Genomic DNA, 26,335 nt, shown 5'->3' on the forward strand with positions numbered 1-26,335 from the left:
AGCCCCATGCAAGGACAGCACACACTGGGCTGAGCAATGACTGCTGGGTGAAGCTTGGAAAAGTAACTAAAGCAATTACCTCCTCTGATTTTTTTAAATTCCTTCTGTGTTCAGGGAAAAAGGGCTCTGGGCAGTGACAGATGGTCCCTTGTGAGTCTTGCTGCGTTGCTTTGAGGCTTTGGATGTGTCCAGCCAGTCCGTCTGTGCCACGGCCCTGCAGCAGTGGCGTCAGCAGAAGGTGATCAGGGGCTGGCACTCAGCCCAGACACACCCCAGGTGGAGAAGGCAGGCTCTTGACTTCAGCTGCCAACAGAGGTGGGCCTGCACTAAAATGTTGGCCACTAAAGCACAGTAGCTACAGCCTGAGCCTGAGGGGACTCTGCTGGCAGGACAGACAGCTGGAGGTGGGTATGTTGTAAGCCAGTGCACAGCAAAGCACACCATAACAAGGCAGACTAAATCCTCAGCAATTCCCACACGAACCAGTGTAACTGGGAAATAGGCATTAAAAATGCCTGCCTTCAAAATCCATCTATTTTCTTGGACAAAAGTATTGCTAGACAGAAGCTTGGGCAATGGAAGATTAGGAAGGGCAGCAATACTGAGGATTCACCTTAGTACGCATTGACATTGTCCATGCACAAAGGAAAAATAACTGTGCTGGAGGAATTGCATTGCATGATACCACAGACATGAGAGGGTCACCTTCTTCTGGCATCTCCAGACTTGAACCCCTACATGGAGCTCCTGGAGCAAATTGTGTGTGTGTGGACTCACAGAGGGGAGTCCTGCTTTAAACCTGGAAGCCTTTGGGCAATGTTATAAGCAAAACATTCCACTTAATAAAGCTAATAGCCAGGCACTTAACACCTATTTGAACACATCGCGCCACATCCTGTGCCCCTAATCAGCATTCCTCCTGACAGGTTTATACCCTAATTGATAAAATTAGACTAAGTCCTATTGTGCCAAATGGCAGTATAATTTAAATTCCCTCTGTTTAAACAATTGATAGCTCTTGTGCAGAAAGTACTGTACTTGAGGTAGGCACTGTTACTTTTAATTCCCTACTTTGTACTGAGTCAAGTATTTTCTTGTGGATAAGCAGACTCCCAGGTCTGTTCTGTTACCCTTCTTTCAGTTATCATCAATCTGAAATTAAGCTCTTGAATATCATATTACTCAATACAGCATCTTTGTTTATGCCTGCTTATGCACAATCCCCAGCTATCTGCAGAAGAGTCCTCAAGTAGAACACACCAACTCGTAATTGAAACTGCAATAGTAGAAAACAAAATAGTAGAAAACAGTGCTCAATATCACAAAACAATAGGAACTATCTGAAATGCTACACTAGCTCCCCGAGAAGCACAGTAGAAATGCTGCCTTTGCCATGAGAGTGGGGCTTCTGACAAAGATGACCAAGATTGTGCTTTCCTGGGGACAAAGAGCTCTGTAAGCAAAACCTTGATATGGTTCTCAGCTCACCAGACCAAAATTTGCACAGAAGCCACGACTACCTGCTAAGAAGCACGACATTGAGAAATGGCAGCCCAGAAAACATGCTGTCTCAGGGAACACTGTAAAAAATGTATAGCTGTACACTCTGAATATTCAAATTTAATACAAAGGGATATGTTAAAAACTGCCCCAGATTTTCAATTTTCCCTCCTCCTTGGCCATCCACTTGTAGTCTTCCTCATAGTGAGAAATAGGTGTTTTTTGTGTCACACACTCTAACAACATCAAAAAAAGCTTCCGAGCAGAGCTCACTGAATTAACTTTTACAGTCTCTTCTTGCATTTCAGCATCATTTACCATGGTCTTAGGGCTGTGTGTTGATACAAGGTAACGTGACTAGACTTGGCTGGAAAAGAGTTTTGATTTTTCAGCCCCTTGGAATTAAAAAAAAAAAAAAGAAGTAAATAAAAATCAGTTTGTAAGGACAAAAAAACTCCCCAGGATTTTTTTTTTGAAGGACAGATTTGCTGAGATGGGTGATCCTACAGGGGTGGAACAGATAAGATGCTTTCCAGTAGGATTCACATATATACACTCTACATGCACATAAATATTCTCTAAGTAATGCTTTTCTAATCAAACCATTGCTGTACATACCTCAGGCACATATGTGATCACATATCCATGGCATCAACCACAAGATATGGTCTAAACCTTCCAGAAGTCATACAATACACTACACTTAGAAGGAAAGACTGGTAACTGTTAGGAAATGCTCATTTTTCACTCTACTCACTGAAACAGTCTTTTCTCAAAGGTATAGATAAAAATTAATTTAAAACTTATCTCACAAAACTGTAATTAAACACACTGTGGAACCTATGTCTCTTACTATACCTTAGCATCACCTCATTCAATTAGAAAAACAAACCAGATTTTTCCTTTTGGACTATATCATAGATATGAAAACACCCATTTGGCTGGAACAGCTGATTTGCCGTGATTCATTGCTTCTTACTTATTCATATCTGGCTGATAATTGATCTAAATGAAATCTCTTTAAGACACTTGGCACTAATGCCAGAAGTCATGCGATACCATACGTCTTAAAAATCTCTGTGAATATAAAGATTTCAACATTGAACGACGCCTGGAAAAGTGTTATTCATCACCAGATTGCAAACAGAGCTTCTGCCCGTTCCCCATCATGCAGTGGAGATGACCTAAATTATCAAATTCCATGAGCCTGTGAGAAATGGAGCCTGCAGATGATCATCCACAGCAAGTCCATGTGCTTTTGGGAAAATCAGGGGCCTGGGCTCACCCACAGCAGCCCAGGAGCTGCCCCTCCAGCTTCACCTGGTAGCTTCCCTGCGACTGCTCCCTTTGAGAAAGCTGCCACACCTCTGGAAAGAACACTGGGATCTTAATTCCAAGACCACCCTGTGCCAGTGTGTGAGGGCGACGCCGACAGGTCTCTGGGGAAGGACCAGAGGGGAAACTGCAAGGGGGAAGAAATGGATGAAACACTAGATGAAAATAGCATAACAGAGAAGATAATTAGCAATCTTAGCACAAATTAAAGTCAGGAGGACAAAGGTGACACAGCTCTGGCCACAGCAAAGGCCATCAAACCAGAGTTCCTGAGCTAAGGAAACGCAGAATCTGTTTCTTGCCTCCCTGATGGTTATCAGCTCTTTTTTTAAGGGCTGTGTATGCTAAGCATGCACTACCTACACACACATTATTTCCATCCTACCTCTCTAATTGGTCTAATCATGCATTTCATTATTAAGGCATTTTCTAATGTCACAGATTGCATTAACCAAGTTTTTCAATTTACTTTCTTCCCCACTTTTCTCAGCTAATAAAAGGAGAGCAAGGAAGAAGGGGAAAGAAGCCAACCATGTTCAACGGCGTTAATATTGAAACAAACTCTGCGCAGGCTTTTGAAGTTCACACCTCCCAGAATTAGGGTAATTTTCATTTTTACTGCTGCTACAGACTGGAAACAATTTCTCTAGAGGTGGGTTCATAGGGGATTGGGACACTGTTTTCCAGCTGCAAATAGGTGGCTGCAAATAGGTGGCTGGGAAATGCCTAGATCATCAGTAGCTCCCTGCAGCCTGGCTTGCTGCAGTCCCTCCCTTTCAAGGCCCAGAGGCAGATGAGAGAGTTGGTTGTCATTTAACATCAAGGAAGGGGATCCTAAACCATATGGCTGATTATTTTTAGCTTGTAAATCTACTAGAAATACCTCCCTTACTTCACCCCTTTTCACCAACTCCACCACTTACTTTTCTTTTTTTTTTAATGGATTTGCCTGTTTATTTGCTGTCAACTGCCACTAGTCTTGCAGGTCCTTAAATAACCAGAGGACATTGTCCCATTGGCTCAGTTTGATGGGTCACTTCAACTGATAGCTGCTTAATTTAGCTGGGAAAACAGCAGCAACTACCCTGCTAATCCAGGCAAAACCTTAGGGCACAGAGTCAAGGGTGGGGTGATCTATGACCAGATCTGTACCTATCTGAAGTTGCCCATGAAGCCCGTTCAACAGTGCTTCAAATAACACAGGGGCAGCCTGCAAAGGCAGGACCAAGTGCAGAGCAGCAGCCACGGGCAGGCAGAAGAGGACAAGATAAGCACTTGAGAGGTCCCAGCCCAAATCCCTGCAACAGTCTGTTCTAACCCTAACCTGCACAGACAAAACGCTCTCTGCATCACTGTAGGTCCAGAAAACTGTGCCTTATCCTGAGCTTATCATATGGTGGTGACACACAGGCATGGAAGGAAGCCGAAAAACAGCAAAGTGCTCCTTTGTAATCCTGCTGCCTTGCTAAGGACACTTCACTCTAAGTGATAAGGCAAGATCAGTGGTGAAGGCATTCATAACTGAGAGCAAACATCCCGTTATCTGGCTTTCAGTAACTTCCTTGGCATGGCTGTTCTGTGTCCTAATACCTTTAAAGACCTCAGAGCAGTATAAACTAAAGACACTATTTTAAGCAATTCTAAACATGTTTTTGTGATCAGTAGGAGCCTGCCTGACACCTCACAACAGCTGATAAAAAGGTTTGCCCCTGTTTACACTGACCACGACACATACTGAATAGTGACTTAGTCAATATGGTGAAAAAAGGTCCTAATTTTCAACTTAATAAGGAACTTGATAGATTTATTTAATAAGCAGCTTACATGGAAGATACAGCTCTCTCAAGAGTGTCATGCATGATCCTGTGGTGACACCCAGGCCACCTACCTCCTCCTTGGCCCTTGGTACAAAAACCTTCCCAAATGATAAACGTTGCCTAAACACAGATAAATTTAGGTACTCAGAATGACTGTTCTTTACCACAGCATGACTGACAGTTTGCAAAAACTAGGGAGAGAATTAATGTGTTTAACAATGCCACAATAATCACAATATATTTACATTTTTCTGACACATTAGTCAAACATTTATCACTTCTTAAAATGTAGCTATGATACTTTGTCTAAACTGTCATGAGTCACGATGTAATTACATGGTAATCATATGGCAATTAATTTATATGATATTCATTTGAAACAGAGAAGAATTAGGCCTGTGATAGCATGCAAAATTAACAGGCACAGACAAGGAATGGAAATCAAGCCACTGGAAAAAAAAAGGCAGTAGGAAAATAAATGTTAAAATCAATGTTTAAACAAATTGCTCCAAGCTTTAGGGAAAAGCTATGAGACTAAACCATCTTAATTTTGTCCTTCTGAATTTCTTTCTGAAACAACCTCTCAAAAGTTTTCCTTTTAATTTCAGTTTAACCCCCTCCATCCATGACGGAGGATCATTTTAACCTTCCTACAACACGCACTTTAACAGTTTACAAACTGAACTACATGATGAAAACAAACAAACACGAGGTCAACGCGCTAAGGCAAAGGACCCATAAGCTTTTCTGTGCCCCACTGCAGGATTTCAGATCTCCAGATAGCTGCCAGGACCTACGACAACAGACGCTATGACACGGTGCACATCAGCAATGCTCGTGTGCTAACAGAAAATCAGTGGCAATACCCCTCTCTCCCTGCTTTAGGGACCTCCAACCCTGCAGTCTCTTGTTCTGATTTATTAGATAACTCCAGGTCAACACCTGTTGCCTTGGGCGCTGAGCTCTGATCACCAAGCTGAACTCTACGGTGACGGGAAACTCTCAGAGGGACGAGGCCAGAGGCAGGCAGAGATGGTTCAGGCACAATTATAGTATTGTCTCTGTCCAAAAGCCAGGAGAGGGATGACAGGGGAGCAAAAACAACAAAGAGGACCCACCAAACACAAAGTTTGGAACTTAGGAAAGGCTTTAAACAGCAACATTTTAACAGCAGTGGGGAATAAATAGTGAAAAATGAGAACTATTTCACAGTGAAGAAAATTAAGATGCTCTATGTGGCAAATTATTCCATTTACGGCTTCCTTTTAAAAAGTCATACTAATTAATGACTTCAGCTAATCTCATTCTTATTCACAAGACAGCCTGTATTTATTTTGCAAAGAAAATGTTTAAATGGAATAGCCTATTGAGGTCTTCCTAACTCATCTTCAGCAGTTGTCTTGGGAAACAGCACTGTAGTCATATTTAATACATGCACTGTGTACAGCAACTTTGATGAAAAGGGGAATAAAATTATACAATTATTGCATTAATTATACATTATACATTTTTGTTCAGTGGCCCTTAGTGCTTTTCAGAATAGCTGGGTCACCTGGAGGAAAACAGCACTGCAAAGCTTTTTCATTAACACTGCAAGCAGCTGGTAAGAACAGTTATTTGAAAATAAACCCCATGCAGTAGGTGAGGTGGGGTACAGGGGTCACATGGTGTCATCTTCCCAGCAATCTCCCTATCCTGTGTTGTCCAGTGTCTTGGGAAATACTCTGAAACCCAGACCCACTCTGGCCCCTCAGCTTGGGATGTTCCTGAAACACATTTGGAACTGATTCTTTTTTTGTACAGCAGTTTAAGTCCTGATAAAGTGCTGCTATAATTTCCCTGTTGCCCTTATCCTCACCTGCTCTCATCCAGTCACAGCATCTGGCCCAGCAGCTCCCACACACTGGGAAATGGGAAGCACCACGTTTGGTGGCCCCCTTCAATAGGGAGCTCTCTGTACACCCAAGATAACCTCATCCTGCAGGAACATGTCCTCTCCCTGTCACTGCAGGTCAGGGAGCAGAAAATCCCAAACTACAGAAACCATGTGCTGACATGGGGTTGGAAATCCAGGAGGTATAACCACCACGGAAAATGTGGTGCCAGGAATAGCATCGTCCCCACTGCTCCTGATCCCCAAGCCCAGTAGCCACCCAGGCCACCCACCACTGGGCTGACCTTGGCAAAATCACCAAATGAGTCAGTCTGAACAAAAAAAAAAAAATCCCATTTTTGAGGAAAGAGCAGAGGAATGGTGGCTGGTATTGCCCTGGGAAGGTCCAACCACAACCAACACCAGAAGATGGTGGAGGTGACACCAGATGCCATGTGGGAGGAGACACTAATGAAGATTTAGCAGAACCTGTGAAAAAACATTAAGCTGGGGGGGGTCACAGCTGCTTGGGGCCTTTCACATATGTTGACTTATAACTTCTTGGTGCCTCACTTGCGCACACGAAATGGGCACAAAATGACTCTGGGTGTCCACCAGCACAGAGCAGAGGCCGTCTTGTTCAGGCCATAGATGACAAATGACACTCGACAGTGCCCCATCACTTCTTATAAATCACAACTTCATTGCCAGCTGTCACACTACAGAGCCACTCTCAGCCTCCTCTTCTGAAGTATGGGAAAGAAAATAAGTATTTCAAGCTCCTGATCCCATTTACTAGTGGCTTTTCTATTTGTGTGGGGTAAATACACCAAGGCTTAGGCAAATAATGAAAAAATAATAATTACCCAATTAATACTCTGATTGATTTGATAAGTGCTCTCCAAACAGAGAAGAAAATGGAATCATAAATAATGTACTCCTCCGTTGACGGAAACAGTTTTGAATAAACTTGCACACATCTCACAGTGTTTGCAGACAGCTCGAGTGCATCCACAGGTACTGCACCTGCCAGAAACCACCAACCTGAGTTTTGGTGAGCTGTTATTCCATCTGATGCAATGCCTAGTGTTTTAGGAGCAAGGTGGAGGGTGGATTAAGGAGCTGAGGCAAAGAGATCTCCTGGCCCAGAGACATGACACAGTTGTACCTTATATCCGTCGACCTCCACGCAGGCACAGGTTAAATTGCAGTGAGTCTGTGTTTACAGGTGGGCAGAGAAACGGTTCAAGGGGTTTGGCTTTTCCTAAAACCTGAAGTCCCATCTGGTTCAAGCTCAAGCACAAAGAGCTGCTGTGCCCAGGCACGAGTTGGTACCCTTGCACAGCACCGCACACGCACCTCTTACCCTAAAACAGGTCTCCCCAACACCCAAAGCCTTCTCCAGGCTCTGCAGCAGATCCATCCTCTTCTCCTTGGCACATGCCTGAGGCAGCTGAGCTCACAAGAAAGGTTTCAGCTGAACTTTGTGTTTGTTTCTTGCTGCCCTCCCTGCCTGCAGAGCCAAGCCCTGGGAAGCGCACGGGCAGCTCTCACAGCATTCCTATGTGAGCTGCATGGAGAACAGGCTGGGCAAGGTGTCAGCAAATAAATTATTTATCATATTATTGAGCTGCTTTGGCTGGGATGATCAATATGGAGAAACCCCCAAATGTACTGAGATGCTTAACAAGGCAAAATCCTTGGATCCAGCAGATCAGTACATCAGTCTTGGCAAGGACTGGATTCTTCTCTGGCATTTGGGCATTTTCAGCTTGGAAATAAATGATGAGCTTTTCCACCTCCCATGCTTTCTGCCACCTTTCCTGCACGGGTGACATAACAAGATCAGTTCAGCATGGGCCCAATGCCCTGCATGCCTTCTGCCCGTGGGCTCATCTAGCAAACCAACACCTCTCTGCTGCTCCTTGCAGGTCCCAGCTTCCTCTCAGCTCTCTGAGAGAAATCACACAGCCTTCTGGAAGCAAAACTAAAATATAGTGTTTCCCAAGTTTTCTGGAGAGGGATTCTCCATGCATATATGTTTGTATGTAGGAAAACCCTAATACTGCTGACTACTCTGGCACAGCTCTCCAGAGCCTCACCATCCTGGCTGCCTGTACACCACAAGATAAGCATTTTCGAGACTTATCAAAACTACATTTATCTTGTTCTTGCTTTAGATGTCCAAATGAGTTTTCACAGATGACACTTGATGGAAAATGCCTTAATGGACTATAAATTTTGCCATCTCTTCTATGCCTGCTCCAGGCTCCAGTTAAATATGGCAAAGAAGAACTATTTGTACGTAAATAAATTATACTTCTATGGATAAAACTAGTCAATGTGGGAGATCAGATCCAGTTCAATTACTGCTTCCATGACACTAATGAGAAAAATACTTTACCATGACCTATTGTAAATCCAAGAGAAAAGGCTCCAGCAGGGACTGAGCAATTCCTGGGCTAATTGTACATAATTAAACAATGTAACAGCAGCATTTACAATAATTTCAATGAAGTTCAATGCTATGCACATTTACTAATTTTATTACAACATCTGTGATCTTCATTTTGTTTCATTTATTGTATTTCTTATGGAGGCAAGAGTTCTTTTTAGTACAGCAAAGAGAAGGAAGATTTGATAAAATGCCACGAAAAAATCCATCCTTATTAGGTTGGAGAAAGTTTTCAAAGAATAAACATAGCACAAGGGGGAAAAAGATCAATTTTTGGTTGACCAAAGCGAAGTGAATATTAATCTGGAATGTGGCAAATAGCTCCACCTGGGAAGGGAAGACACAATTGCTCATTCCTTTGTAGATTACCAGAATGCATTATTTAAAACAAATTAAGAACTTGGAGTTGAACAAAATAATACTTTGTAGATATTTCAGAAAATAAAAAGATTTCTCACTTGGGTCAACCCCAATTGACTTTTCTAATTCTTTTCCAGTTCAGCCACCAAGCTGAAGTGTCAAATATTTCTATGGCTCTGGCTTTTTACAGAAGTTTGCTTCTCTTGGGCACAAATTCTCCTTTCACACGCAGCTCACCTAGTTGACTATTAGGTCTCTCATTTATGAAACATCACCTACAGCTGGACAGGTACTTATGAAACATCCTTTCAATGCCACAAAGGAGCACCCACACCCCAAGCTCCACTACAACTTAACAAGATGAAATCACATCACTGAGATGCCACGAACCCACGAGCAGTAGTGCTCACACTTGTCTCTTCAGCATGTTTTTCCCACAAGGGGCTGGGCTGGGCTGGGTATCACCTTGGTTTGGCTCAGTGACAACTTCTAGCTAACAACTCTGACAGGGGACAGTCCCCTGAGGCTCTGGTATGTGCATAAAGAGCTCAGGTTTAAAGCTAAAATGGAATAATTCATTTGACTTGTACCAGGGGAACAGGATTCCCCTGCTCACTGTGATACCTGCCTGCTGCATAGTGTCTGTGTTTCAGCAGGCACCAGCAGTCCTCAGAGGAGCTAAAGGAAAAGAGTCATGTGGTTTCAATTTGCCATTGCTCCAGTGCATAAGTTTTAGAGGTCTCCTGAGGAAGACTTTAAAAATGAAGAAAAAAAAGGAAAAGGTGAAAATCCATGAATGAAAACAAGAGGAAGTGATTTAGGAATCTTAGAGGCAAGGATGATTATGCACAACCTTATGTTGAAACTCTGCCAGGCACCTATAAGAGGAGAAGGAGCAGAGACCTTAACATAAGATGAAACAACCATGTGCTAAAGGGGAATGGGTGGCTGGATGACAGAACAAGATGAGGACAGCTAGATTTCTGCCCTAGAAAGGCTTTCCAGACCCCAGCCACGAGCAGGAGCAAAGCTGCCTGTTAGGCACAGTCAGACACGAGGTTTGCTGGACTCCCTGGGAGAAAAGTCTCTGCTTGACCATCACTGCATGCAAAACATGGAGCAATCCAGCAAATGCTCTTTGGCAGAGAGCAAAGGGATTTCACACTGACAGCCCCAGTGTAAGGGATTGTGGCTTGCCCCCCCTTGTATTTAGGGAAACAACACGCATGCCCTACCTGTCTTACTTGTCCCTCCTTGTTCCCCAGCTTGCCTTGGTTTATTGCCTCTCTTCGAAGGCAGCAAACCTCTGGGGAAGGTTTCTCTTCAAGAGAAAATTGCAATCAGACTTCATAGAAAATAACAATAAAGGAAAAAAGCAAGACTGCCCACAACAGCTGGCAGCTTTGCTTCCCATGGTTGCCTCCATTGGCTGCACGGTGCAGCTCTTCCACTCACTCTCCTTATCTTGCAAACCAAGCCAGAGAAGTGAGGAGATGTCAAAGAGGAAGAAAGAGAACCTGAAGCTCAAAAGGAATAGGCAATGAATCTGAAATTTGAAGAACAGTCTTTTTTTTTTTTTCCTTGGTAGTATTGTTTCAAGCAGCATGGGCTTGTAAAAGTCTAATCACTTCCCATCCGGCTCATCAATCACAGGAGGGAACCGGCCCTCGCACAACAGAGTAAGCCTCAAATTGGCTCCCACCAATAATAAAAGATAGTGGAGAAGGACATTCCCTTCAGAGGATTGTTTAATAAATCATGTCTAGACAGGGAACACAAGAGAAATGGAAAAGATTTCTTGGAAAACCATGGTCATTCAGTCCCGTCCAGCTTATGCTATCGACACCCGCTCACCATGAACACTACTCTGTAGTGAATTTCCATATTTTGATTCTTGTTATTCAATATCATCCAAAATTAAACATGAAACTTTAAATATTTAAAAACAAGTGAAGGTAGTAATTGGAGCTGATGGAAATTGCACACTGGCACTATTCCTGCTGCGTGTGCTTGCCTGGCTGCAAAAATGCCAGAGAGACACCGTTGCTACTCCTCTATTTTCAGCATTTGCTGACATTTTACTGTAATTTATTCTCATTTTTTCCTCTTCTTCCTAAAAATAACAACACTACTACTGTCCTAATAATAAACTGACAGCTCCGATGTTTGAAAGACCTTTTGGCAGAGGACTGTTCTGCCAGCAAAGGGTGCCTAAGGTGGGCACACACAGATGTCTTGCAAAGCATTTACTGTATAAAAACCAACCAGTGCACGTTATGATCAGCACTACATCACCCTTTGCTCTCTTAGTCCTAAGTTTTTCCTTCAGTAGCCTTTCCTTTCCAATGCAGGGGCCCAAGTGTCAGCTACTAACAAAATCCCATTCCAGCCTGTATGTGGTGTATTTTTTGATGGCTTCCTCCTCCACTTTTATCTGTCAGAAGCGCTAAAGACTCCCACAAGCCATAAAGTGTTTCTGACATTCATGGCTTTTAGATCCTGGGTTTCAAAGAACTGCTGAAGGTTATGTTGATTAAGCCCAAAGACATATTTCTAGAAAGCTGTTGCTTAAAGAAAAAAGGTGTTTTGCTTTCACAGTGATCAGCCAAAACTGTTACTGAACCAGAGCATATGGGAGACAAAAGCCATCAGAGAAACGTGTGATGTTCCAGACTGCTAAGATTTGCTCTCTCCAGCAGAGATCAGAGACAGTGGGAATGAAGACAAGGCATTAAGCTCAATTAAAAAATAAACAAATAAAAACAAAGCCTTGTATTGAGCGAGATGATGGCCGATTACCCCCGGTGAAGTGCGGGCTAAGAAAAATCATTGCCTCTTAAAAGTGCTAGCTGAGAAGAGCCCTTTGTGTTTTGTGAGAGCACCATAGGGGCACTCTGAGACGCCTCTGGAGAATGGAGCTGAAGATGTTTATTTAAGGAAACAAGAGAAGCCCTTACTGGGAGCTTTCCTGAAAGCCAAGATGAAGGCTGCCTCCTTTTGCTTCTGGGAAGTCCCTGCTAGCCACACACAACGGGATTCATCCTTCTGGAAAACTAACATCCATCGGATGCTGTCTGCAGCAGATCTGATAAACATTTGTATCCACTATGAATTCATACCATGATGCAGCATTAAAATTTCATGGGAGAAAAAAAAAATTGAAAATTGCTTAAGGAGCTGTCAGGTTTTGGCTTCTCACAGTTGCAGGGACGGTTACAGTCAGCAGACATTGTAAAACTGCCAGTTGCTTCACCTAACAAAATGCTAGGCCTTACTAAATGTAAAAAGATGTAATTTCCTTCCAGAGGTCAGAGTTACAACCCAACACTAGGTACAGCAGTTCAACAAGGGCTTTAACCAACAACTAAAACTTTAAAAGGGGAAAAAGAAGAACTAGGACTATGCCTCATGATCTGAAGACACATTTGGAGAAACGTGACCTTTTATGGGAGGACCTGAGGTGCAGAAACACAACCAAAATAATTTCATTTTAAACTGAAATATCAGGGAGTGGGTGAACTCTATTCAAAGTCATTTAAATAAATAGGATTTTCGTAAGTCCTGGGTGCAGGCTTAGCTGGCTCCATATTTATTCACGTGTGTGCAGATCACCTTCTTTGGACCACTTTCCTTTCCGCGCTGATATTTCCAAATTCACATTGTTAGGCTGATCGAGCTGAGAACACCAGCCCCAGGAATACTGACTTTAAGGTCTGCTTTAAGGTCTCAGAAACAGCTGCTCTGCACCTCCCATCAGGGGCTGTAAAAACAACCCTTACAGTGTTCTGCTCTCCCTCTACTCTGCCTAAAGAGAGAAAGAAAACTTCCCAACAGAGGTAGCTCCAAATGCCACCTGAAAAATCCTTTTTTCAGACCATATACCAGGCAGTTTACTCCTCCCTGGTGCACAAGGGTGCAAAAGGGAACTTTCCAAGGATAACTGGCATGTGACAGCTGCACTGCTGCAATCCGTCAAGGGGAAAAACACACTTATTAATTACCTCTTCTAGTAAATAAAAACAGCACATTTTGGTCAAACACTGCACTTACAAAGCCAAAGCAAAACAGTATTTTAACATTTTACCAGCATTTGCTTTCTGAATATTTGCAGCCAGCTCTATTTAGCCTTACACTCCTCAGCTGCACGTCCACCGACACAAGCAGAATCGATCCCAAAGCAAGCGATGGCAGGACTGCTGGGAAAGATGCAAACATATCGATGTTGGTATAGATTTACATGTGCTGGACCTCCTCTGCCCAAGGAAATGCTGGCTTGCCTACTAGGAACACCTATAGCTATACTGCTGTTTCATGATTTGGGGACTTTGCTATTCATTAGTGTAGCCCAAGCGTGCGCCGGCTGAGCACACACACCAGATCAGCCTGCAAGGTGAGGGGGTCTTCATTGCAAATGAAGCAAAATATCTCAATTTCACTGGCAAGTAGTAGAGACATTTTTGCTCAAAAGGCCAGTAACATCAAGGAAAACACTTGCTTTGTAATGACTGGATCTCCTTGCACACAATAGGCAGTTCTTCTCCACAGGCTCTAACCAGATGTATTTGACTTTGCATTTGATCACTTTGAGTGATTTTGGTGTCCTCCAACCAGGGACACTTATAGGCAGTGTGAGAAATAAATGCCCTTTTAAGCACAGTTTATTCTTATATATTCATTGTCTGCTGAAATAATTCATTTGTATCCTAATGAAATGAGCACAGTTCACTCCAGGAACGAATGCTCAGTCGCCCATGATGGGTATTTATGTGCAGGGACAGAGAGTCTGTAATGGAAGAGCTATCGCTAGTGCAGGAACCCATTTTATCTTCATTCCACATGATACAAGTAAACTGAGCGTTGTTTTGGAATATAATTGATCTCTATCTGAAACAAATCAGCTTTGCAGTTAAGTGAGGAGATGAAGTAGTGGATAATCTGTAGTTCAAAACCAGCTGTTCTGCTGAGATCAAATTATTACTTAGGCACTGAAATGATGAGCTGACAAGGGAGCGTATTCCAGCACCCACCGTCATTACTGGGCATCTCTGCCATAACCTCCGGCCATGCTGATGCCAGGCACTAGAGCTAATTGACAGCATGGCTGGGATCAGCTCACCATTTCCTAAATTGATGGACCTCACCTGGCCTCAATTCCAAATATCAGCATTTTCAGGAAACAAATAGGCAGAGGAGGCGGGGAATGAGGACACCCAGCTACCAGGCAAATAGCTGTGACTGCAATCAATGCCAGCAAAATGGTGTAGGTTTAAGCTGTGCAGCTGCCTTTGCTCTCTACTGTTGTTTTAGCACAGCATAAATATTTGCAAATATTTTCCTCTTATTTCTCTCTACTGACACATTGCTGAAAATTACTGAGAACTGAAATTCACCTCATCTCTTTCTGCAGTGCCCTTCCATAGGGATTTGGGCAATGGCTGTTTTTAATAGGTTTCCCTATTTTAGGCAAGGTATGATGTGCTCACAAGAACATCACACAAATGTGACAGGAATGCAGGGAGGACACAGGTTTGCAGTTGCCTTTTCTTTCTCATTAATCATCTCCTGAGCTTTTAACTTACAGGAGCCTTTTCCAAATAACCTGAAGATAACTAAGATTGCACAGCAGATGAAACACCAACATGGGTAACCCATCTGCAGAGTGCACTTCCTCTCTTCTTCCTTTTACCTGAAAGTTCACCAAACTCCAAAGAAATTAAAAGCAGTATTTCAAAAAATGACAGCAATCTATAAGACCTATTAGGTCAGATTTTTCACACCATATCAAAGTAAGACATCTTGTTACAATGGATATATTTTCTGCTAGTTGATCACTCAGCAGGTCTGAAAGCAATCCAGTAACATCTTTTGCTTCCGAAGAGGTTGCTCCACACTTTTGCAGAGACAGCCGTTAATTCCCTGATATCCAGCAGAGAGTTTGCTTTCTTAGGCCTTCACTCTGCACCACACACTTCTGAGGGATAAACTGTCATTATCATTCCTGAGGCATGTATTGCACAGGTTGTTGGTTTTGGTTTACAGAATATAAGAAAAGGAGGTTGCATATCTCAAGCTCCCCTGTTTGGAGGCAGCAACACACCTGCAGGCAGCCATGGGTGTCACTGGGTTTCCTTGTCAGCTTGCCAGGTTGTCCCCTGCAGCAAGACACAGATGCTTCCACCATCACACCATTATCCAAAATTAAAGACCGATTTATAATATTGTACAGGGTTTTTTGCTGGCACTTCAGAATCTGAATCCATGCCAAAACATCAGAAATCAAAATAGGTGGTGACATCAAGCTCTGACCACCATTCAAACTCTTGGACCACTTGGCTACATCTCTCTCATCCTGGTCAAACTGAACAGCATTTACTTTGAGGGTCTCATCTCCACCTTGTGCTCATTAAGGTTGTTTTCTTAAAGCATGAGCATAAACTCTGGTAAAAAAAATGCATTTTTGGCATAACTTCTCTTTTCAGTGAACAACATTAAGCTATTGACGTTATTTTTCCTGCACAAGACAGTGCAGCTTTGTCAAAACGAGCATGATATTTCTACCTTGCCTTTTGACATTTTCAAGTTTATTATGTTCAGACACTACCTCAGAGCACTTCATTCTTTCTCTCTGGTAGGACTAATGACCACTAAAGTGTGAAAAGAAACACTGTGTGCTATTCAATACAGCGTGCAGGACTGTTACCCTTTTACTTAACTTCAAACATGAGTACCAGTTGATGAGACCAATTGTGCTTAACCACCTGTGGAAATACTGCCTTGAACTTGATCCTCATACTTGACTCTGTAACCAAAACCTTCTGATTCCACCTTTCCATCCTATCCCCTGCTGGCCAGCTCCAGTCTCTCTGGCTCCTGAGAGCAGCCCCACACAATGGAGCAGCTTTCACCAACACACATCCTTGAAACCCTCCCTTGACGTGTTCTTTTTGAGGCAGGTGGTCATGAACGCCAACTTCTCCCCTCTCCCAGCCATCCTGGGCACCTACACAGGATGTCTGTGTGACATGTGGGGCTGCAATGTGGGGCCAGTGCTGGTATCAGGTTTGAGGTGGGAGCTGCTCTTGCTGAATGCTGCAATCTGCACAATTGTGCTGACATTTCTGAACTATAAAAGCCCTCCGGCAGGCATCTACAGAGGAAACCTTTAAAATTGATCCAGTTTAGCACAAAAACTGTTGGCTAAGCTTCAATCCACCCCTCTGCTCCTCCACCCCTTGACACAGCTTACAGCAAAAGACTTTGCTTTCCTTTTCATATGGATTTTAACAGCAATTCAAGACCATTGATCCAGGACTCTGAGTCAGTGTATTACAATGCAAGATTATTCAGCTCTCTAACAGTCAGTTTGTCTAATTTCAGTTTATTCCATAGTAAAGTGGGATTGGAAAGAGGGAAGGCCAGAGGAAAAATTTGCCACATATCACCTAAATGCTCAGACAAACAGGAGAATGTTACTGAAAGTATAACACACTTCCACTTGCCACAGGCTGCCATACCCCAGGTACATATGTGCTATATGAGCTATATTCCTCTCTATACCTCATCTGTGCCTCCCAATTCCAGCCTCTGTTCCACTGAAGGATTAGAGAGCAGACAAAGAAGAGAATAAATAAGGTTTAAATAAAGCAAAGCTTTCAGTGAACAGTGTGAAGAAGGTGGAGTTCATGCCATCTCCTAGGTGAGGTTAAGACTTGAGACCTCATTATACTCACCATTTACACCACATAATCTTTCTTTCTCTGACTGGAAGAAAACTACTCATTTGCTTTACCACCTAACAAATCTATTTATAATTTAAAAGCATTTGCAACTACGGTTTTTTTTCTCTGTTGGTTAGTTTAGCTTTACTCCATTGTTTGCTTTTCTCCAGCTTCAATTAGGCCAGCATTTCCAAAGGCATCGGTAGGGGAGAGGTTTACATTTACAAGAGTCAGATCATTAACAACATAAGGTGGTTGAAAGAGAGGGTATAATTGGTTTCATTGGCCTAGAGGGAAGATCAGCTTCGAAGAGAAACAACACCTAATTAAGAAAGTTTGCACTGTTTTATTTTTAGTGATGTCCTCCCCTCCACTACCAGCGTTTTTATAGCACTCATCACAGCAACTTCTGGGTTCTGGCTTAGCCACACATATTTTGTAGACACACAGGGATCAGATTCCTTAATGGACAGACAGAAAGAAGAGTTTGATGAGGCACTAAACAATTGGAAAAGAAATAAATTGACAGTCTGTATTTAATAAAAAAAAATAAAATTTAACAAGCCTAGACAGTTGTTTTTGTTCATGTTAAATATTTGACTCGGGGTGTGTATTTTTGTTGGTGGTTAAGATTCAGGGTGCCAGGACCACATGGAAAGCAAAAGCAGTTTGTCAGACACTTGGCTGGCCATGCATAGGCAAAGGCAGGTCATCCAGTGCATAAGTAGGTGATAGTGCTGGTCCAGGAGCTACCCTGGATCACCATGGGAAGGGAAGCAGTGATCCCCACTTCCTGACCATATTTTTGGTACTAGAGTCTTTTACACCTCAAAATCTCCCAGCATGGGGGCTGGAAAGGTGGTGGCAATTCTGTTGAATGGCAAACATCACTTGCAGCCATGGCTGACCCAAGCAGGAGCACTCCCACACTGTGCATCCCATGCAGGACCCAAAAGCTACCAGAAGGGCTCATGAGGTTCAGCAGGACCAGTGAGAAGGACAGACCCCCTCCTCACATCACAAGGAGGACTGGTGCAGACCCTGGGCATGGGGGAGTCACCCCATATCACCTCCCCAGTGCTCTGCTCTGCCTAACCAAGGGCAGCTTTGCTGCAACCATGAAAATGGGATAGCGAGTGAAAAGGATATTACTGATCTCAAGCATGTGCATGGGTCTGGGTTACTCTGAATAATTTAAGCCAGGTTTCTTTTATCTCTCTCCTGCTCCAGACTTGCTACCACTGCCTTGCACATGAATCAGACAGGCTTCCCAGGCAGTTGGAGATGTGGTACCTCCCATAAAATAGGAGCTGAAAGGGAAATGCTAAAAGACAACTTAAAGAGACTCCTTAATCATCCTGGATTATTCAAATCTTGACCTCTCATCTCCCCATGATACAGCTGAAGGATGCTCCCCTAACCCAAGGACACACAGGCAAAGGCTGCAGGAGAGCTGGGCTCTCCTGTAGGCCACTGCCAACAATGAGAAGAGGGAAAGCAAGCCCCATGTTGGGATCCATGCCCACGTCCACCCAGAGCTCTGACAGGGGAGCCTCTCAGAATGCCCCATTCATGAGCACAGGGGTGCTGTTCAGTGAAGGGCTGACTGCCAACACCTACTCCTCTCTCCATGCATGTGTTTTATATAACAAATCAATCACAGGGACATGATCACAAAGGAATGTAGCCACCAGTGCCCAAAACAGGAACCTGCATTTCCACAGCACCCAACTCTCCCTCTAAACAGAAGTGATTATTTCAAACTGTGTCTTTCATACAAAGTCACCAAAAATAATTGCTAAATTAATGGGGCAATAGCTAATGTACATATATTTGGTTACAGCTTGGCAAACCCAGCTTGAGGATTAATTGTATATTAATTCTCTTCTCTGTTTGTTTTGCTGAAGCTACAAATTTCATTCAAGTATAAGAGCACTGCTTGCAGAATCTCATCTCAGTTGAAAGCAAAGCCCAATCCACTGCAGAGCTGATCTGGGCTGCTTGGTGCTGTTGCATTGGTGGTAGGGAGGGAAAAGAGTAGGAAAAAAGGTTGTGCAAGTGGGTTTTTCTGTTTATTTTAGGAAGAGGAGGTCGGTGTTGTGTACGGAAGAGAACGGAGTCTTGCAGAGCACTTATTCTACGTGCTGCAATGCTCAGGACAGCTATAAAAATAAAAGAATAAGGCTGTCAGGAGCGTAAAACCCGAGTTAAAATCCGGCTGTTGGGAACTAATGAAAGCACTGGCTGTGTGAGAGACAAAGCTGTCAGGTCTGTAAATGTCAAAAAAGGCTCAGCAAGAGCCAAAGAGGAATAGCCGAGTGGTGAGAGGCTCTGTCACAGCAGGGCAAGGGGGGTGTGGGAGGTGGCAGGGGGTTCAGGGTCATCCCTTGATGTTCTGCAGCTCCACCGAGGTCTGGTGGCACAGTCAGGGCACAGGGACACCACAGCAGGGCAGCTGTCTGCCACATGGGATTGTTCGTGTCCCCACGTAGGCAGTGTGGCCAGGCACAAGGAAGAAATCCTGGTGGAAAGGCAGGGAGGAGGCAGATGAGGGGCTGGAAGCTGCACAAGGCAGCTTTTCATAGAATCATAGAACTGTTTAGGTTGGAAAAAACCTTTAAGATCATCAGGTCCAACCATGAACCCAGATTTCGGTGGAGAAGGAAGGGGAGGTGTGAGCAGGGTCCCTATGCTGCTGAATTGCATCCAGCAGCAGCAGCAGCCACAGGCTTAGACTAGAGGCCTTGGCAGGGGCCTGAAGTGACCAGTTAATGTTCTGTATCTACAAAAAATGGCTTGAAACCAAGATAGGCTGTTGAAAACAGGGTTTTGAGCATCCAAGAAAGGAAAGCACAGGGGCCTCTAAGGGCAGTCTGTGGAGTTACAAGGACATACCTGCATTACAGACACCTGACTGGGACAGCACAAGAGAGCAGACACTGTGGAGATGCGTGTGATCTCCTCTCAGTGTAACATGAGGGGGACAACCAACTGAAGCACAAAAATAACGTAACACCTCTAAAGACATTTAGGTCAGAAAGTGCTGGATGGCTTTTAACTACTAGCTGAGAGGCCCTGGGAGTGGTGGGTTTGGGAAGGAGATGGGTAACATTACGATAGGGACTACATGGAGTGTGATATTTGTCAATATAAAGGGATGAGGGCAATGAGAACACCAATTATTGCAACAGCACCTGGCACTCAGCTACTCACTGTGGCTACAGCATTTCAATACCCTCTTCTGAGCAAGGACAGGCCTAGAAGACCACGCAAATCTGTGCCATTCCCTACCTCGGCAATCCAAACTTCCTAGCCATTTTGAGATCAGTTTACACCACTGTAACTATTTTAAGCTACTAATTCTACAGTAGCAATGGGAAATGGCAGAAGAAGCTGTTCTTCTGGAGAAGAGCTTTTTGCACACATGCTTTTTGCAGTTAGCCTTTGCTCCCATTCCACCCTCCAACTTTGGGATCCGGCTCACTTTAAACTTGGCTCAGGTTCACCCAGCACAGCTGGCAGCTGATCACAGCCTGTGTAACACATTCTGTCCACGACAGAAGCATGGCCTGGCATGTCACCAGTGTCTTGTAACCCATCCAGCACAGCAGTTGTATTCATTGCTATGAGTACAGGATGCTCTACCCAGGTTCACACAGCAAGCTGGAGGTGTCCTCTTTCCACATGGATTTGTGTGGCACGCACAGGCCTGACCCTCACACCACTGCTGGCACACCATCCAGCTCTTTGTGTTTTGTTTTTTAACAGGTAAGGTCCTGGGAGGGCAATTACAAACACATAAATACATGTACTTGATTTCCAGCTCTGTAATTACCTGGGGGCACTTTGCCTTTTGCCAGCCAAGAATAAAACACATGCTGGCAAGTGATGCAACTCACCGTGCAACAAATGCTACAGAGCCACTTTGCCCAGCAACCCTCCCAAAAATCCCTCTGCTGGGGTAGGGCCAGACTGCAATGCTTTCCTGCCACTGCTAGGGAAAATTCCCCTCCACAGAGACACAGCCACTCCACAGCCTGTCCTTCAGGGAACTTCTGATAGGCACAACACTCCACATCCCACTTCCTTTCTGCTGAGCTGGGACCTTACTGAAGCCTATCAGATGGGCACTAAGATACCATTTTGCTGCAGAAGGGGATGCAGAGCTGTGCTGCCAGGCCCTGGGGAGCCACACACATCATCACAGCGATCTGCCAAGTGAACTGGACAAGGCAATACCCTTCTGTCTCTGTGCTCCCCTTCCCGATTTGTCTGTTGAGACTGCAGACTCCCTCTGTGCCAACATCTCCACTCAGCTCTGCTGCCAGAGCTTTCAAAAGGGTCTGCTTAGCCCTGTTTTACTATAAAAGACCAAAAAGCCTTAAAAAAAAAATTAGTAATGGTTTTTTTAATCAGAAGCAGTTCTGAATGCCACAGGGCCAGGCAGCACACTTTGCAACCAGCTCTTCCTGTGGGTGCTCTGGCAGTCCTCCACCCTCAAAGGGGTCTGTCTCACCAAAACTTCCTCCAAGAATACCACACAATCAGAAACAAAAAAATATAAATCCCAAATCACCAAATCCCATCTGCCACACAGAGTCTAAATGTGACTATAAGTGCTAAGTTTGGGCCAGCCCAGGTTCTCACCGAGCACAGGGTAACATGTGCTGACAGAGGGAGATGGGGTTCTACATCTCTGCAGTAACTGCAGCAGCTGTAAAGCTGCCCACTATGAAATGCCCACCCTGTTAGATGGCAGGCAGGCAGCTGCCACTGTAGCTGTGCCTGAGGGTGCTACACGAGGACCACTGAGGTAAATGAAAAATGGATTTATAAAGAAAGCAGTGCAAGATCATTTTTGAAGGCTGTTGAATGCAGTTAGAAATAAGTTTCATAATCATTTGGGAGCGTTATGGCAGGGAACAGCACAGAACTTTGGTCATGTCTTCAAAAATAAACAATCTGAATTGGTTAAATAAAATTCAGGCACAAGAAGACAATTTACTGACTGTCAATTACTAAAAGACAGGGGATTAGTCAAAGATTTAGCAAATATGTTTAAGAGGACAAGAGTGCTTGCAGAAGATTGTTTTGTGATACACTAATTGTGTATTTTATTTCTAAAATTGAATATGGAGATGCTTTTAAGAAATATGAACTGCCCTCAATACTAACTGTCAGCTTTACCAAGTGAAACTATAATAGGTTCCTACTTCTGAAACCAAACAGTCGCTTGCAATATGAACGATCTGAGTGCACTATCTGAGCTTATCTCAAGATTTTTTTTCTCAATTCCAAAGCAGGGAAGGAAATCTCAGCTCACTCAAGACACGAGCCAGCTCAACCAGCTTATCTAGAGCAAATCTTTACAGAGCAAATCCTAATGTAGAAGCCTGGCCCATGCGACTGGTTAAAGGATGCTGGGGGGTTGGGAAGCAGTGGGAGATGGAGCCTGACCCCTTCCCACTGTCACTGCTGCCTTGCTGGGTAAGCCTGGACACATGACAGGGACAAGAGAGCTCTAAGGGCCTGACTTCCACCCAATTATTTGTCCTGCCCAGTTCAATCATGCTCTTAGAAACAAAAAGTGCCTTTCCATACTGCAGCATTTATGCCAGTGGTGAACCCACCTTGGCCAGGATAGGGAGGTGGGACTCCAACAGCCATGTGCTGCATTAACCTAAGCCTCATTTCATTGCCAAAGCTGGCAGAAGTAGGACTTGAATAATCCCTTTGTACATTCTCTGTGGTTACCTTAAGCCTAAAACGAATGACAAAGAGAGATGGCTATCAGCCCGAGGTCAGAAACATCTTGCCTTACTCAACACTTATGCTTAGACAAAACTTTTCCTCTGCGCTTCCTACTGAGTGCTCCTTTCCTCTGTCATGACTCCCACATTGTGGCCACACTGCAGGGAAGCACCAAGTAGCAGTGACAGAGCTGATGGAGCTGGAGGGCAGCACATACAGACCACAAGTTCATATTGCAATTGCTCACCCCTGCTTTGGCCACCCACAGCCAAGTAATACCAAGACTGCAACACAACCAGAAAGTCAAATAAAATACATTAAATAAACACTGAAGATTTGTAGTCCTGTTCTGCATACATACAAGAATGCTGGGAAAAAAACCACTGGTACATGCAATCCTTTCTTACAGAAATGAAGCTCTTCATGGTCTCAAAGCCATGCACTAGCTGGCAGGCCTGGAAGTTTAAGGGGCTGAGCACTTCAATCAGGTGACAGACAGCCCCTTTTAGTCTTAATCAGCAGATATCCAGAGAGTTAACTCATAGACATAAAGCAAATCAACTTAGGGCATAAATGTCTAAATAAATATGAGAGATGCAATGCTGATCTTTAATGTTCCTCTGAAGGGTAAATAAAATTATGGGGTTTTTCCACTTCAATTCATTTATGCTATTTGTTTATTACTGCATGATAAAAAAGGCTCAGCGTGCCTTCGCTGGGTCTTCCCTCTGTCCTGGAGTGAGAGGCTGCCCAGCTAAGCCGAGCACTAAGGAGAAGGCAGGTGAGCACACAGAGCCATGGTACTCATCAGCTGGGCACGCAGAAAAACCAGGGATGCTCCAACACCTGAAGTTCTTTTTGTAGAGGAAGAGGGCAATTACTGTAACAGAGACTAAAAACCTGGAGCAGGCTGAAAGATCATCATCTTGCACAACAAGTTGACCATATTTAAGTCTGAGAGAGACAATCAGCCTTTCTCCTAGTTATCTCCCATGTGCCACCTTCATTTGGCCATTAAAACCATTTTTAATATGATAAAACAAGTAATACTGCTTAACTAATGAATGTTGAATTATTGGTGTAAATGCGCCAACATTTATTTATTTATTTGCCTCCCCAAGAACATGTTCTCCTCTGTTTGGTTTTCTACTTTAATGACTACAATTTATCATATTAACTAGACTTCCATTTTGCTGAGTTTTGTTTAAAGTTCTGCTTTTTTTTGCTGAGACATCTGTGAGAGGGCAGATGCAGGTAAGAGAAGCAATAAAACTAATAAAACAGTGATAGTAGCTGTCACTGAAAAGCACAAGTGCCCAAACCACCTTCATTTACTACACATGGCCCTTCCTTCTTGTTCCCATTTGCTGATTTTACTGCTGTCTTTCCACCAATATTTTACTCTGCTTATAGCAGCTCTCCACAAGGAACGTTAATTCCCTAATTTCCAAATAATTTGCTTTCCCTACGTACCAGCAGGCAGCATAACAAAGACGGGAAGCCACAGTGGAAGACCTGTCTGTGATGAATTTGAGCCATGCATGATGGCCCAGTCAGGGGTTTTGGGAGGCATCTGAAACTGCAGCAGTGCCTGAATCAGTGCAGGGACCCTGCCCTCGCAGGAGGCATCTATCTGCCACCTGTCTAATGTGGTGGGAAACGCTGGTCCAGCTGCACCAAGTCTGTATCTATTTCAGAGCACAAGCATATGTGTTTTCTCCACCTGTCACAACTGTGAAATGTATAGATAGCATTTACTTCCGAGGCATTCATCGCTCAAATTAACAAGCAACCTGTTAGTCTGAGTGCAATTAGCACCCCAAACTTTATTCCAGACGTATCTGGTAGCTGAATTTTGCTTGTAGATCTTTTAGCAGCCTGGTGTACACTTAGAGTAAAAATAGGCCAATGCATAGAATGACAGTGCTGTGAAATCCCCAACAAATTCCACGTGAAGCAAAGCTAAACACGCTGCTGGGGAGTTGGTTTTGCCCTTGTTAGAACCCATAGTGGAAAATTCACATTTTTACAAACTGGAATTAAGCACTTGGTTCACTCGAGACCCAGCAAGTTGAATGACTGAGTGTAACCCAACCTGCTGAGGTTGACTTCTGCTGCCTTCTCCTGCTGCCAGATTTAAACTCCACCGCTCCCGCTACGTGCTTTTTATGAAAATGCCATTTACATACAGACATGCACCTTGCAATGCGACATCAGCATTCTGCAGAAGTACAGGCGAGTGACACCATGTGATATGAGCAGTGTAAACCCTTATCTGTGTCACAGCTGAACTTCTTCTGTTGGAGAGTACAATCAGCACAGATGGCAATAACACTCTTGTGGGCTGCCTGGCTACAGTGGCCCTCAGACCTGCACACCAGTTCTTCCATGTGTGCAGCGACCTCAGATGCCTACCTGGATCACTTCTTTACTGGGATATTTCTTCAAACATAATAAGCTTTGAAATGTCAAATAACAATGGGCTTAAATTCTTTTAATTTGGCATTCACCTTTCCCTCCTTGTGGTTGCTAGCACAGTAACAGGGAATGTACAAACCACACCAAAATGTTCCTTCATAAACCCAAAAGCATGACATTTACTCAAAATTTGTTGTAAAGAGGACTGAGGGAGTGTGTAATCCAGGTTCCATAGTGGCAGGACAGCCTTTTTCTATTAGAGATTTCCCCTGGATGCTGAAGACTTAATTAGGTTGATAACTCCAGTCTCATACAATCACAATGCTCCACAAACAATGTTAGCTTGTCTGACAATCAGTCCATATCTGGCATTTTCTTAGGATTAGCTTCTCCAAGCCTCCAGTGGTTACCTGCACAATTCTCTGACCTTCCCAAGCTCCACCTTACCTGTTCCGTACCTGTGGGCTGTACACAGTGAGAGAGACCTGCAAGATGACACCTTTCTGTGCAGTGTCATAGCTTTCTCCCCCAAAACCTGGTTAAATCTAAATAACTCAGAGCACTTGTCACAACACTGACGTTGTTCTTATTCTCTGCACATCTCTGACATTTTATCATCCTGTTATATCACACTGGACCTGGTGGGAAGGACACCTGCCCTTCTCCAGCCCAGCACCCATAGCTGCTCCCCTAAACACAGAAGGCAGAGAGAAGGAAAACAGAAGTTTGCTTACCCTCAGGAAGGAGAGGTCTCTGTTGTGCTCGATGCTGGTGATCTCCAGGTTGCCCATAACTACCTCGCAGTTCTCATAGTACTTGCGCAGGGCTCGATACTGCTGCTCCAGGTCAGACAGGGAGCTCAGCTTGTTCTCAGTGCCAGCACACACTGCAAGAAATCACAGGACAAACAATCAGGATGAGTGTGGGAGAGGGGCACAGGAGCAGAGAAGGAAATATAGTTTGTATACAGCAATACAGGCAATCACAACAAACACCCCTGCACAAATTACTTGAATATCAGCAGTAGAGATGGGAAGGTACAAATATGATCTGTGATCATCTCAGCAATTTAAACACATCTCACCAAATGGGATGAAGTGCTGTTATT

The 26,335-nt window shown here is 43.9% G+C and overlaps 1 protein-coding gene across 2 annotated transcripts in view; it reads right to left on the bottom strand.

Annotated features, from left to right (window-relative positions):
* Positions 1-26,109, bottom strand: part of ERBB4 (erb-b2 receptor tyrosine kinase 4) — a 370,853-nt gene extending 344,744 nt beyond the window's left edge. For both annotated transcript variants that reach the window (XM_018071745.3, XM_018071743.3), the window contains exon 1: positions 25,962-26,109. In XM_018071745.3, coding sequence (XP_017927234.1) covers positions 25,962-26,018 — 57 coding nt within the window. In that variant the 5' untranslated portion in view covers positions 26,019-26,109. The remainder of the gene's footprint in view (positions 1-25,961) is intronic.
* Positions 26,110-26,335: the final 226 nt, after the last annotated feature.

This window comes from Manacus vitellinus, unplaced genomic scaffold (assembly GCF_001715985.3).
Source record: "Manacus vitellinus isolate BGI_N305 unplaced genomic scaffold, ASM171598v3 scaffold_20_pilon, whole genome shotgun sequence".
NCBI classification, from domain to species: Eukaryota; Metazoa; Chordata; class Aves; order Passeriformes; family Pipridae; genus Manacus; species Manacus vitellinus.